General features: G+C 39.1%; 2 protein-coding genes across 2 annotated transcripts; one reads left to right on the forward strand and one right to left on the reverse strand.

Annotated features, from left to right (window-relative positions):
* The first annotated feature begins 61 nt into the window (after positions 1–61).
* Positions 62–2,965, forward strand: LOC120106635. The gene is made up of 5 exons (XM_039119631.1): positions 62–600; positions 674–801; positions 932–1,257; positions 2,140–2,238; positions 2,337–2,965. Exons 1-5 carry the CDS (start codon positions 62–64, stop codon positions 2,514–2,516), a joined length of 1,272 nt encoding a protein of 423 aa, XP_038975559.1. The 3' UTR covers positions 2,517–2,965.
* A 2,603-nt stretch (positions 2,966–5,568) lies between these two features.
* LOC120106636 (transcription repressor OFP7-like) lies at positions 5,569–6,651 on the reverse strand. Its single transcript, XM_039119632.1, has one exon. The coding sequence runs from the start codon at positions 6,649–6,651 to the stop codon at positions 5,569–5,571; it is 1,083 nt and encodes a 360-aa protein (XP_038975560.1).
* Between the last annotated feature and the right edge of the window lie 8,474 nt (positions 6,652–15,125).

Raw genomic sequence — 15,125 nt, forward strand, 5'->3', positions numbered from 1 at the left:
ATGCCAATATGTTGTTACATAGAAGATGTGACCAATGATCCTAGTCTCCTGTCCAAGGAACATGATTTGGGTGGAGTCTTTAATACTGGTACAGAAGGTGAATGCCTTAGTAATTCAGCTCATCATACAGTCGCTGCGGAATGAACGAAAAAAAAGTAATGAGAGAACTAGAACTGATATAGAAGAGTTCTCCACTACAGAAGCATATAAGTTTTACTCCGCAGAGTCTTCCTATACATGCTGTGGTGCCGATTCACATGCTCTTGTTAAACTCTCACATAAGATGCAGGAGTTGTCTTCCCAAGTGAAAGGCCATACAGAGGAAGCAACATCTGATTCTGTTGAAATATCTGGTTTGATTGACCCCGAGAAACTCACTGGCGCACCTGATTTGGGGTCTTCTAAAAGTTCCCTGCCATGTTCCAGTAGTCTCATTGGCTTGCATTATGCTGATAGTTTATCAAAGGCTGCAGAAAAATGTTCATCTTTTGGAGTGGAAGAAAAGTTGCATGCCGCTAAAGATGAGCCAGTTGAAATCTCCCAGTTAATTGATGAAAAGGGACAGGACATGGAAAAAGAAGACAAACATGATCAGGGGATGTTAGTAGATAATCCTCCAAAAAAGCTATTATCAAAACGAAGGTTTGAATTATACTAATAATTTATTTCTTAGATGGTCCATATCTGATGCTGTGGACTTAATTTCCAGTACTACTTTGCAGGCCATTTCTCCGACTTCTCAAGAAAAGCTGTGTCAGGCTTTGAATGACATCGATTTATGTGATGCCAGCCAACTCTGTAGTAAGTAAACCATTTGTATATGTTTGTATTTATTTTTACACCTATAGGTTGTAACTAAAAAAATTTCAGAGTTAGAAGAGGCTTTGATTTGAGACATGGACTAAAATGAAGACATCGTCATTGGTATTAGGTCACAAGGAAGCTGAAACATTGCTGGCACCTGAGCGAATGAGGACGAAACCAAAGAACCACAATATTGGCTCCCTTCTTTCAGTTAACGAAGGAATTCTTAGGTCGCCGGATGCTTCTTGGAAGACACCTTGCTCTTGCATGAAGAGTTCATCATTTCTCCAACAAGCTGAGAAGGCCATTGAATTCTCACAACGACAGATGCATGATATAGAAAACATTGCAATGAAACTTCTGAAGGGGTTGAAGTCCATGAAAAACATTGTGGAAGAAACTCTTTCTTTGGAATCATGTTCTTCTCTACCTTCAAAATTTACTGTTGATGAGGTAAAAATTATGGTTCGGAACCCAATAGGCCCCAAATAGCTTTGCAAAATAACAATATTGATTTCACTTGGACATCTGCATTTATGTCTAATACCACACAAACTTATGCATGTCTAGCAGAACCCAGTTCTGATGCTTCAGTAGGAGCAAAAGTGAAACTTGAAACGTGGATAAGTTCCTGAGTTCCCATGATTCCTGCCTAAGGATAAACAATCTGAAGACCTGTTTCAATCATTCTCTTCAAATTGAACCCACCCATTAGACTTCATGGTTTTTGACCCTTTATTCTTCTTCCTGGAATACTTCTTTGTTTGGTGTTCTTTGAAAATTATAATGTTACATTTTGAAATTTGCCACTTTTTTTTTGTTATAGTTGAGTTTGAATGTAAAATTTCAGTGGTAACTACCTTGTTTTTAGTCTGCTCCTACCACCTCAATATTGCTAAGTCCGACCCATTCATAGTACATGATTGCATGGACATTGCTTGATGTGTCTTGCCATTTGAAATTGTTAGCTGATATTGCACGATTGTGTTATTCAACTATCAATTCCTTTGTTCAAATTGCTTCATTTAACCCTTAATCTTTATCCTTTTTGAGAGTCCTAGTTCTAGGCCTGTTAACTGAGTTGTTGGATCCAATGCCCAATATGTTTGCATCTATCTCTCTGCGTGTGGTGTAACTTTATATTTGCATTGCTACCAGATTTCCTTACCTCTACAAACCTCATTCTGGCATTTTCTATGCATCATTACCATGGGAGATAATCTTTTCAAGTATTTAAAATCTTTCACAACTTTCTTTCTTGCAAAACTTATTTGTTGGGTTATTCCTGTCTCTTTAGTCTTGTTCGGTTGTTTAAGAAGATTGTTTTATTCACAGATCAGAGCTGCTGCTGATAATGCATCAGAACTTGAAAGGACCACAAGGAGGTGGTTATCTATGATGACAAAGGATTGCAATCGTTTTTGTAAAATAATGGTTGGTTTTCTTTCCTATTTTGCTTGAAATGTTTACTGATCTGCCGTTTTTAAGGGCTAGCTTATGATCTGATCCCAGTCATGTTTTATTGATGACAGAGATTAGCTGAGAACAAAGAAGCGACTCCACCTAAAGGTGTTTCTAAGAAACAGAAGAAGATAACTTTTGCTGATGAAGCTGGTGGTGTGCTCTGTCAGGTGAGAGTTTTCAAACAACAGCCAGCTCCTGTTGCTGTACCTGAAAGTGATAAAGCTGATGTCAGCCATGTACCGTTATAAAATAGCAACAGGCTGCTATGGGCAACGGGTACAACCATCTGAAACACTGGCGATTTTTGTTGGCATTCTTTCGATGCTCATGGCCCTCCTGTGGCTGACAACAGTGACTGCTCGGTGCTGACAAACACTATTGCTTCCATGATGGATGCTTGTATGTTCTAATCAGTTGCCGAAGGCCATGTCGGTGGATGATTTTTCGTCCTTTATCCTTGTGAAGTCTTCCTCTTAAGTTTTGATCTTGGATTGAACTGCAATGGATGCTGGAAGCTGTTTCTTGACTGACAGTTGTTCCCTGCTGAAGTAAAAGTTATCCAAGATGAGTGGTGTTGTGGGAATTTAAGAAACTATCTCCATGGTGAGCTATATGTTTATGCAATAGAAGGCTTGCCAAAGTAAACGTGTCAGTGAAGGATTTGAGATTTTGTTTGCTTGTATCTTAACAGCGTTGGTCCGCCTTAGTTTTTGTTAACTTATGATGAAATTAATTCTATAGCTTTATATTTATTCCGTTATTTTAATATTGTTAGCAAAGTTGTAACTAGAATGCTAATACATGGTCTAGAATATCTGTTCTATATTAAATGTTACAGGTCAGGGGTGAAATCCATGGCAATCTGGCCAAACACTGAACAGTATAATCATCATTTAGGCATATTTGTCTGCTAGCAATTAGGTATGATGTTTACTTGTTAATCTGTTTGCAATAAATTGAGAATATTTTAGTAAATCTAACACTACTAAAGCCAAAAGAAAATGAAGTGGCAATTCCAAAGCTTGCACTATGTGAGTATAATGTATTTATACTAATTTATCATAAAATTAGATTTAGTTTTATATAATTGATTGGTCTAATAAAATGAGGGCCAACCATGAAGGCAAATCAGTCTTGATCTCACATGGTGAACCCACTTGCCCACAAACATCCCCCGGGGTGATCTACCGAAATTCTAAATCTCACATGGTGAACCAGCTTCTCGTGGACCATTGCGAATAACCAGATGGCATTGGAAAAAAGGGAAACCGAATCATCATGTACAATGAACAGTGGGCCATCATTGAGTCTCCCAAAGCAAAAACATCTAAACTGAGACTCCACTTGGTGGTCCGAGAATACCGCTCCAATGCAGAAAGCCTAATCTGCATGCGTACGCATGGATTTTCTATTATCATGATCTGGACATGAAGGTCCCCACTCCTTGAGAAATTCTACCTGCACCCCATGCACCTCATGGCCATGCACCTCAATTTCTTAGTATGGGCTCCATTCATTATGCACTCGCCTCAATGGCTAACCAATAGCCAAAAACTAAGATAATTGGCATGGTACACCGCTACGTGGTGCAAACAATCATATAATTTTTGTTTTGTAAGACAGAAGCAAAGCTCATAAGTGATAACAATAAATCCCAAAATGCTGCTTGGAAAGGAATTTTGGTACCTACGATGTTCAAGCGTTCGGTTTATTAGTTAAACGGTTTAAGTGCCCAGGAACTAATTAAATGATCTGTTCATTACTATGCCCTGCTGCAGCTTCATATTGCACGTAGATCAATTAACTACATTCCCATTTGACTCTGAACCTTGCACGTACCAAGGGCAGCAGAACGTTCTTTGAGCTACTGACTAATCAAACAGTGAGTAGCAAGATAATAGCAGATTTGCATTGTGTTAGGAAACGGATGTGGTGTTGAAGTGTTGAGGTGTTGAAGGCGGCGATAATGAGGAAAGGAAAGGTGGCAGAGACAAACTTAGTCAGCCTGACCAGAATGTTGGGGCAAGGCCGGCGCCTTACGTCTTCGGTGAACTACAATGCTTTTGGACTCGTAAAATTTTATGGAAAAAACAAAAAAAAAGCATAATCCGAAATCTTAGAGTTTGTACCATGTATCAAATATCATGTCCCAACTCGAATTTCGGTTGCACAATATCTGCAGAATACGTCTGCAAGAGTGATTAAGACCCCTAAAATGTTAAAGGTCACTCCCCAAAACATGGATCATTGTCTCAGGCAGTAAATAAAGTTAGGAGAAACACCACCTCAAATTTGCCATTTATCTACAGACCACAAAAGTTTAAAAATGCCAATTAGCCCAACCGTCTATTTCTATTATAAAGTATGATATTATAAAATATTATCATACTAAGATATCTCATAACTAAAATTTTATAAAATCTCAAAATTGCCCTACCCACTAACTTGGGCCAGGAAACTTGTTTTGGCAAAGGAGAGTGGTGTGTTTTGAGATATATATAGAAGGATAATGGCACAAGATGGTGCACCTTGAGATACATGTAGGAAGATGAATGATAGAAAATATAATGCTTTGAAATCTATGTAGAATAATAGATAATTGAGAATGGAGCGTTTTGGGATATTTGTAGATAGATGAATGATAGAGAATGGAGCGCTTAAAGATCTGTGGAAATAGATAAATAATAGAAATAAAGTGATTTGAGATATATGTATGTAGACGAATGATATAGAATGAAATGTTTTAAAATTTATACATATAGATGAATGATAAATGATAAAGCACTTTAAAATTTATTTAGATAGATGAATGATAATTGATAGAAAATATAATGCTTTGAGAATTGTAGAGATAGATGGGTGATAAAAGATAGAGCACTTGAAAGCCACGACTCGACTTTTCCGAATCAATAATATTTTTAGCCTTTTGCTCACTTTGTTAACAATATCAAAATCTAGATAGACAGCTAGATTATATATCAATAAAAATAAAATTTTATCATTAATTTAAATTTTTTAAGTTTTTGAGATCTCAATATAATTAGCTTGAAGTAGAAAGGATGTTCCTACAATTTTTTTTTAAATTTTTTATCTTCCATTCAAGAAGACTGTAGGTTTTTTAAAACTTTTCATCATCCATTCAGAAGGAAAATACATTCAAAGTATTCACAATTCCACCACCGCCACCCCATGAAAACACGACACGGATCCACGCAAAGAAACCTAACCCATCACCCACAAGCACTAAAATCAAAATATATAATTTATAATCTGAAACTATAGTAAGGGTTTACTGTAATACTACTTATAACTAATTTTAGGAAAAGTTGGGGCCGCGGCGGCCGGAGTGGCGGTGGCGGGGAAGAGCGCGTCCCAGATATCCGAGAAGGCCGCCACGATGGCCCCGTGGTGGCGCCGCGAGTTGAGAGATAGGAAGCAGTGCAGCAGCTGCTCCAGGTCCCCAGCCTCGTACATCTCCTTCTCCACCACCATCTCCGCCATCGACCGCCGGAAGTCCGCCCGCGGGTCCTCCGACCGCTTCACCACCGCGAAGCTCTCCCTCACCTTCCCCTCGGCCATCGCCGCCGCCCCGCACGGCACCAGCCTCCGCAGCACCGCAGCTGCCGCCCCCTCCGGCGACGGTAAGCACTTCACCACCTCCCCATTCCGCCGCCTCGTCATTCTTCTCCGCCGAAGCACGTTATCTGACGAGTTGTCCGTCGACGAGACCAAAGTCTCCGTCTCGTCGTCGTCGTCGTCCTCGTCCTCCTTGTCGAAATTATCGCCGCCCTCCCGCTCGTCGTTCTCCTCGTCCCCATCGCTGCTGAACCACCCGCTGTCCGCCGATGAGGTGCTCACCCGCGCTCGGTATCGCGACGATCTTCTCGCCTCCGCTCGCCGCCGCAGGCGGCGCCGCTCCACCTCCCTCCGCCTCGCACGCGCCATCGCCACCGGCGGGAAGATGTCCCCGCCGTCGTCGGAATCGATCTTCCGGCGGGGGGAGGAAGCAAAATCATCGCCGTTGCCGCCGCCGGCGGCATAGGCGACGACGTGCCACTTCTCGTCCTTCCGCCAGAGGTACGCCGGGGTTCCTCGGGCGAGTGCGAGGTCGTCGGCCTCGTCGCCGGCGGCAGATAAGTGGCCGCCGCGGCGGGAGGGGCGGCAGCCGCACGCGGCGGAGACGACGGGCGGGTGTCGGCGGAGGAACGCCGGGGCAGCGGGAGACGGCGGCGGAGGGAAGTCGATGTCGAGCGCCTTGTGGTTAACGGGGGAGAGACGGAAGGAGGGGGTGGTAGTATCGGTGACGCCGGCGTCATCCTTAGTGCGGCAGCTCTGGAAGGACGTGATGACGCGGGAAAGACGAAGGCGGAAGCGTTTGGCCATCGGTTTCAGGGGAGAAGGAGTGGAGTTAGGAATAATGAGAGAGCGATGCGGGAGAAAGAAAAGGCGGGTGTGGGAATTGGAGAAGAATGGGGGTTTAATTCTATAATATATAGTGGAAAGGGAGAGCTGGCGAAGGGACGAAGGGATGACGCTTGCAAGCAAAAGCCGGCAAGGGGCAGGTGGGGGGTGGCAGCGATGGGGACTGGGACGAGGTCGCTTCATGCGTTTCCTCTTCAAATGATTTCGTACAAAACACACCAAAACATTGACGGTGAGCTGTTTCTCATCTCCTTGCTTGCTTTTGTTAATGAATAATATTTTTTGCTTCAATCTAGGTTGCAGCCTTGTAGTTCTGGTCTACCCACTATTTTAACCTCTTACTAGTTTGGCTTACAAGTTATAAAAAAAGAAAAAAATAATTTCTTTTGAAAATAAAATTTTTATGTTTCATGAAAAAAAATTATATAAGATAAAAAAAGTCTAACTTTCCCAAGCCAAAAATTAAAGTATTTTTTTTCAAAAATATTTTTAAGCTTTTATATAGAATTAGATAAGGTATATAAAAAAGGTAATTTTACTTGCTGAACGTAACATTTTAGACGTGGTCATGACTTTTATTAACTATTCCCCTGCCGTTTCACATGTGCAAAGCCCTTGGACTTATCGGTTTCCCAGGCAAGGAACTGTACCTGAAACTATCGAGGTTTGAGGCCGTACCTTTGACGTCTTCTATGTGGAAAAATCCACGGCACAAAAAGTGCAAGTAGAGAGAGGAGTAATGAAATAAAAAAATATCAGCAGATCAACTGAGCTTTGGAAAACACAAGGATAAGAAACTCGTCCAATGATTCACAGCGCAGTAGATTAGTACCTTAGTTTGGAACACGCGCCAGTCGACGAGATCTTTTGTACGGTGTCCCGTGTTATACCCGGCCACAGCAAAATGCCGCTTCTCCTTTCGAGCCAAGGGCTACACAACAGGGGTCTGAAACATCACGAGGCAGGCCCTGTCGTGCGACCGGGCCCCACGCGGCGATGTGGCCACGTCATCACGCCACGTGTGAATAATCCACTCGCTAGGCGACAATTCTGCGGACTCCCCCATGTCGTCTTCTTCGCCCTCTAGTCTGCAAGTCCCTGCGGAGCACCCACCGCCCTGTACCTCGTCGGTGGCAACACGATCCTCTCCGTCTGATCTCCATCATATGGTCAGGGTCGTGCTCCTTTATTACGGAGACCGGACCCACCGCGTCGACCGATCTCGTCTTGATTGGACGGCTATGATTGAGACTGGCAACCACGAGATCCCGTACCGGAGCTAGTACAGTAGCTCTTTTAGAGCACGCATGCGAATTTCTACGCTGATCGATAAGATACCGTCCGATTTGTTTGCCGGTGAAATTTAGCGGACGGATGTGAATCCGCATAGGGGGATTTCTGTGAGGGTGATCGGAGGATGCAATTCTGGGTCTTGTTCTCTTCTTTTAAGGAGGATTTATAAAAGATTTCTTTTATCCTTGTTAAAGGGGAGCCCGTATGAAGCGGGCGTGGCTCTGTTGTCCCATATTAGGCGTCCAACTTAACGCCGTGACGGGCCGTTACAGACCTGTAAAAATTTCTTTTTGATTAAAAAGATCTAACAATCTTGCTACTTCATCAAAAAAAGATCTAACAATCTTGTTGGGTAGTTCTATATACACCCCCCCTATTGCTCAGGACACCCCCCAAAAACCAAAAAAAAAATACCCAAACTAACCTTTAGTGTAATTACCATATTACCCTTGAAATTTTCTCAGTACACCCCCCTTCCTCCTCCTCCGTTTCGTTTTGAAAAGAAAAAAAAAACCCCCCCTCAAACCCCCCTTAAACCCTTCGATCCATTTACATCGTTTAGGCGATCTTTGAAGGAGATTTAAGCCCCATTCGAAGCATGGACAAGCAACTAGTGATTTGGGACGAAGAATCGGCCGCAAAGGTACGTGTTCCACCTTGTTTCGAAATTTTTTTTTTTCCGGTTCGTGCTCCGTTTGGCACTGGATCGCCGAACAAAAGGCTTCTGTTCGGCTGAACAGTGCCCGAACAGAAGCCTTCTGTTCGGCTGAACAGTGCCGGACAGAAGCCTTCTGTTCGGCAACCCTCAACCGAACAGATCTGTTCGGCTGCACAGTGCCGAACAGAAGGCTTCTGTCCGGCACTGTTCAGCCGAACAGAAGCCTTTTGTTCGGCGATTCAGTGCCGAACGGAGCACGAACCGTGAAAAAAAAAATTTCGGGAGAAGCCGGCGAGGTGGTTCCGGAAGAAGCCGGCGAGGTGGTCGGAGATCGGGAGAATGCCGGCGACGAGAGGGAGAAGGGGAACGGGGGGGTTTTGGGCGTTGGCGAGGTGTTTTGGAGGGGAAGAGCGGGGTGGGGAGGGGGGGTTTGGGGGGTGTAGAGAGCAATTTAGGTGAGGGGGTGGGGGGTAATTTAGGAATTTTTAATTTTTTAGGGGTGTCCTTAGCAAATGGGGGGGTGTAGAGAGTATTTAATTTTTTTTTTAATTTTTGGGGGGTGTCCTGAGCAATAGGGGGGGTGTATATAGAACCACCCAATCTTGTTCGACATGTCTCGAGTTCACAAGCTTAAGAAAGATAAGAAAAAAAAAAACTGTCATACTTTTGTTCTAAAGAAAAAAAAAATCTTTCAGCAGCCATACTTATTTCGTTTACACCACATAATTAGTTAGATGCTGTGCGGAGTTGGAGCTCCCCGGTTCGAGTTTGAATCGACTTACTATATATATATATATATATATATATATATATATATATATATATATATATATATATATATATATATATATATATATATATATATATATATATTCTTTATAGTTTAAAAAAAGAGAGAGCAATTGAATATTCGAATGTGAGTGAATTAGAGGCTTTATGCAAAAATGTTATACTTTATAATATTTATTTGTTTATAGTAAAATTTTTGTATCATTTTTGCTCGTAGATGTAGGTTAATAGCTCGAACCATATAAATATTTTATGGCCTTGTTCTTTTTTTTTTTCCTTCTCTTTTTGTTATTCCTCCTACCTACCGCAACAAATATAATATAGATAAAATATATTATTGTAACAAGATAGGCATTTTTTTTTATAGGTACAACATATGTGTTCATAGTTATAAGTTAGCAAATACTAGTTAAGATTGTTATGACAGTTGTTGTTTTTTTATCCTTTTTTTTTGCTATTTGAAGTTGTTGTTGGAAATCTTTCTTCTAAAATATTATAAATATCTTATGTAGTATTTTATTATTTTATATTTAATATTTAACCAATGGCTTTCAGCAAATATTGGAAATAAAATACGTTTTAGTATTATCAGTTCGAGGCACATTATAGAAGTTTTCTTTAGAGTAGAATTCGCTCTGCCCAAATACAAAATGTTGATGGTGGTCTGCCGCCAAAATACAACAAATGTTTTGTGTTCTCTATGAAGTGCACTATAATGAAGAAGAAATAGGGTCGAACATGAACTAGCTAAATCCAAATGCGTCGAAAATCAGCAAATTTGATTGAAGAAATCTCTCTCAATTCTCTTTTATGTGGACAAAAATTCTCTTCTCAAATGCTTAGTGGGTGCACTTAAGTTCATTCATTTAGTGCTTTCAATTCTTTTCTCTAATTTGGTGTTATTTAGATGGAAGAGGATGTTGTTCTGATGGATGGGAAGCATGATCACTTTTCTATTTATAGATGTAAAAGGATGATTATGATTAGATGCATCCCTTCATATAATCCATCCATTTATAATTATGTCCTTAAGAATCATCATCACATCGAATGTAACTTTTTGTGAGAATGCATTTTTTCATTTACGAAAGTTTACCAAAGAGCTTGTTTGTGAAGAGAAAGCATTTTGTGAGAAGAGAAAGCATCTCAACACTTCTTTTTAAGATATCACATGATAAACTATTAAAGATGTATTATAGAATTTTAAGAGAAGAGAGAGAAATAAAGATAAAAACTAAATTTTATATATTTAGAAAATCAAATTATTTGGCATTCTAAGGTTATGTTTAATTAAATATCTAATAGAGGATTATTCAAAAATAATAAAATTTTGAATTAATTGTTTTATTAATAAACCAACCATTATAATAATTGTTGTGTGTAAGAAATAAAATACCATCATTTGGAGTTCCTGGGACACTTTTATTTTCGCAATAGCCTAATTTGACTTTGAAAAATGACTTGATATTTTTAAAGCGACTCGGACGATTTTCGTCTCTTCAGAGCCTTCATCTTTGAGCTTTTTCAAGGTGAACTTCAATGGTACTGTGCATTGGGATGGGAGGTGAGAAGGTGCTGGATCTGTGATTAGAGACTCTGTGGGCGGTCGGCTCTATGACACTTCTATTTTTGGAACTGAGCTTAGATTTGCTTGGGAAGGGATTACCCATGCATGGGTCAACTTGGGGGCAGAGTGTATCCACCCGGAATGAGATCGACAATTGTGATTGGGTGGATCCAGGGCCATGCTAGGATAGGCGATGAGCACTTGTTGTTGCAGGATATCCGCAATCTTTTAAGAGAATATATGGCCTCTCGGGTGACCCATGCCTCCCGGATTAGATTGCCCCGTATATTTCGCAGCACTCTGATGGTTGGATCTATGATAGCTACGTGTCCGTTCCACCGTCTTTTTGTCAATTTTTTTTTGATTTTTTTGGATGTAGTTATGTTGGAACAATATGTTGTATCTGGCTTAAAAAAGAAGAAAAAAAAAAGACTCGACACTTGCTCCCTAGGAATGGTCGGACTCATGATTAAAGACATCGAGCACATCATCACAACCTGCTTGCACACAGCTTGTGAGGCCAATATGAAAAATGTTGGGAGTAGAAAAATTTTGTTTCTTTTTATTTTTCTTGCAGTTATAAGACAATGTCAAATAAATTTTACTTTGAAATTATTTTTACCTGATCAACTCCATGACTGACTGCTAATCGGAGCTGGAAATTATCAGAAAGGAGGAGCCTACAACCAATAAGGTCATGAATTTCTGACTTAGATTAGCTGGCTTTAGCCAATATATACACTATAGGAACTTCTAGCATTGCCGACACTTTTTAATCCATTTGCTGATGCAAAAAAAATGTGGTATGAAATATCCCGATATTTTCTAAAGCATGGCAAAAGTGTTGGAAGTGCAGTTGGGGAAAAAAAATTTCCGATGCTTTTGGTTTGCATCATGAGTTACAAAGAACGACGCTTTTAAGCATTGCTAATCGACGATGCTTTTAAGCATTGCTAATCGACGACGCTTTTAGAAAGCATCGGGAATAAGTTTATTTACGTCACTAATTAATGACACAAATTAGTGTTGCTAGTATTCAACCGACGATGCTTATTTGTGTTGTTTGTTTATCTTTTAAAGACACTTTTAAGCTTTGTTATATTTAAAATATGATGATGCTTCATAGCATTGTAAGTATAAACTATTTTTTTTAAAAAATATTTATTTTTTAAAAAAATCTGTATACAATATTATACACCAAATACATACATAATAGAAGTCATATAATAATACATGTATCATATATAAAAATAGCAAATATTTATATTGTCAAATATGATTCATTATTACAACTCAATGTGCTTCGGAAATTACAAAAGTACACACATAAAACTCTTAAAAAAAATCTAAGAGCTATCAAGGGTTCACGACATCATCATCATCTCTTCAACTGGTGAAAGTATCATGAACCTATAAAAATTTTAGAAGTTGAGAATACGAAAATTATAAAGTATTATAAATTATTAAGCTCATACAAAAATATCCATGATAATTATGTAAAATATTCAAATGGATATAGTTATTTATCTGAGGAGGGACAAACCTCTACAATAAGGATGCAATCTAGTCTTGCTGAGCTCTCAAAGATTGTATTTCTGCCTAATGGCTCTACCTCATCTCCTCTATCTTTGCCTCCAGCCTATAAACCTTTGCTGTGTTACTATGCTGCCTAGCATCCAATGTATATCTGCTTATTACAGACGACTGAGTGAGGATAACTCTAATGCTACAACTTCTTACTTGACCATAACACTCAGATCCCATCAATTTGGTGAACACCTAAATTTTGACGCGACTGGTCTTTCTGGATGATAATGTGTCTCCGACACGCTCAGTGGTAAGAGATGTAACCATCTCCTATATTTAAAGAAAAAAGTCTTATATTAATGTTTGAAAAAATGACAGTATAAATCGTTGCACAAATTGATTATCAGTAGATACGGCTATCTTTCTCGACTCCTCTCGAATAAAGCTACCATTTCGGTGAGTATAAGCTATCCTGTAAAACTCCATGTCACCAAGCTCCTTACCATGCTCTTCCATCTATAACAAGAAGTATATGTTATATGATACATCATCCATGATATATGATATATGATATATGATATGATATATAATATATGATATATGATAGAAGATATACGGTTCCTGATACACATTCTGAAAATGCATCCTTTAATAATTGAAGCAACATGTAAAAGATTTGCTAGACCACCTATTCAAATATTTCAAATGGAATAAATGTACAAGAAAAAAAATCTTCGCAAAATTCTTACAAATTGGATATAGTTCTTGATCACAATCTTTTACAAAGTTATGATACTGAGCTGTCTTATCATTAAATTTTCAATACCATGTCCAAAGGTATTTTTCAGTAAGCTCATTATATTATCTTCTCCTACAAGATTTTTTTGTACGTTACTGATCCAAAACTAGCGGTGTGTTCTATATAGGAGGGTTGATTACATGGAGTAGGCAATATGGAGTCTCTATGAAATACCTACTCAGTATAATCCTTTAGAAAATCATTCCACACCAAATATTCTTCAACGATTTTTGGAGCGAGAGAAGAACAATTAACATATTTTCGACATGGACATAAAATCTTTATATTTATATTAGCTTTCTCAATAGCAAATTTAATAAAATCTGAACTCCATCTAAATATTCTTTGCTGGATTTCGACTTATTTATCCAACTTTTATTCATTCTATTAGAACACTAATTGAACTGCAACTTATCTAAAAAAGATAAACAAAATTAAATATTTAATATTACAAATTTAAACACATTATGTTAGAGTACAAAACAAGTATTTCTTTATTGAACATATTCTATTAGAGTACAAATTTGAACTCATACATTTTATTAGGTAACATGTCAATTCTTACATTGCATCAAATCTATCAAGAATCAAGGCACCTGTACCCTGTAACAAATATACTCATGGTGTTTCCCCAATAAAAAATCTTAGACATAAGAAAGTATCTTGATCAAAAATAAATTCATCGTTGCCTTATACAGAAATTTTAAGAACCAGCTGCATTTACTCTATGAAACAGGACTGTGGTGGTCTTTCCAAACCAGCGGCTAACTTTCAAGCCAAATGCTGACAAAAAGCTATGGGCAGAGCCAAATCTGCCAACTACTGAGCAACGCTCTAATTCAGCCTGAATGCTCAAAACCAGCTTTCTCTTTCAACGAAAAGCTATGGGCAGAACCAAACCTGGCCTGAAATTAATTTTGAGCTTGACATTTGAAATTAGACCTGATTCGTCTATTATTGATGGAATTTAATCAGGCTTAATATCGAGTTCATAGGCATGTTTTATTTGACTTAATCTGGAATCTAGAAAAATTAATTTGAGCTTGCTTCAAGCTTGACTTAGGCTGAATTCACACTTGCATTGGAGTTTAATCTGATTTCATCAATGTACAATATATTAATCAAACTTGATCATGAATCATAGATTTGAAAAGAATAACTGAAAATGAGCTCAAGATAGGCTCCCTCCATCCCTTTTGCCTCAAAAAAAACAAAAAGGAAGAAAAAAAAAATCTAAGACCATAGGATGGAGTGGCAGTCCGATAAGATAAACTTATGCTTTTTCATCCCAACTGCCCCAAAGATCACCATTGAATCTACTCCAAAGCATTTTTTCTTTCCAGCACAGCATCTACTCTGAAGGTTGATTACTTATATAATTTATCGACCTAATTGCAAGCCTTATGAACTCAGATTGAAAATAATTTGAGCTTACGGACTACGTTTGAGCCTAATTTTGTAGATCAATTGATAACCCTACTAGGGATTTTAGTTTTACTTTTAAAAGGACAGAGAGCTGCCATGACCCAAGATCAGTCGATAACCGGGATGTATAAAATTCTTGCAATTTCAGGTCCAGTGGATGTGATGCTAAACTGATGCTCCACCACTAAAACTCAAAACCAATGATTCAGTTCTAGAGATTGCACAGAAAGGGCGGCATAAATCTCATAGTTCATGGGGCAAGAGAAAACTCTAAAAATTAATTGAAGGGATATACCAAGAAGGTTATCGTTGAGGATCCTTCGACGGCTTCCGGCGGTAGGCACCGAGATGGAGGGGCTTCTCAGAGGCGGTGATGG

The sequence above is a fragment of the Phoenix dactylifera genome, unplaced genomic scaffold (assembly GCF_009389715.1).
Source record: "Phoenix dactylifera cultivar Barhee BC4 unplaced genomic scaffold, palm_55x_up_171113_PBpolish2nd_filt_p 000586F, whole genome shotgun sequence".
NCBI classification, from domain to species: domain Eukaryota; kingdom Viridiplantae; phylum Streptophyta; class Magnoliopsida; order Arecales; family Arecaceae; genus Phoenix; species Phoenix dactylifera.

What these genes read in the sequence shown, in the direction of transcription:
- LOC120106636 (XM_039119632.1), bottom strand. Translation starts at nt 6,651, where the DNA reads ATGGCCAAACGCTTCCGCCTTCGTCTTTCCCGCGTCATCACGTCCTTC.
- LOC120106635 (XM_039119631.1), top strand. Translation starts at nt 62, where the DNA reads ATGATTTGGGTGGAGTCTTTAATACTGGTACAGAAGGTGAATGCCTTA. An exon ending in CAAAATTTACTGTTGATGAG is followed by an intron (nt 1,258 to 2,139) that starts GTAAAAATTATG and finishes TTTTATTCACAG; the next exon opens with ATCAGAGCTGCTGCTGATAA. An exon ending in ATCGTTTTTGTAAAATAATG is followed by an intron (nt 2,239 to 2,336) that starts GTTGGTTTTCTT and finishes TATTGATGACAG; the next exon opens with AGATTAGCTGAGAACAAAGA.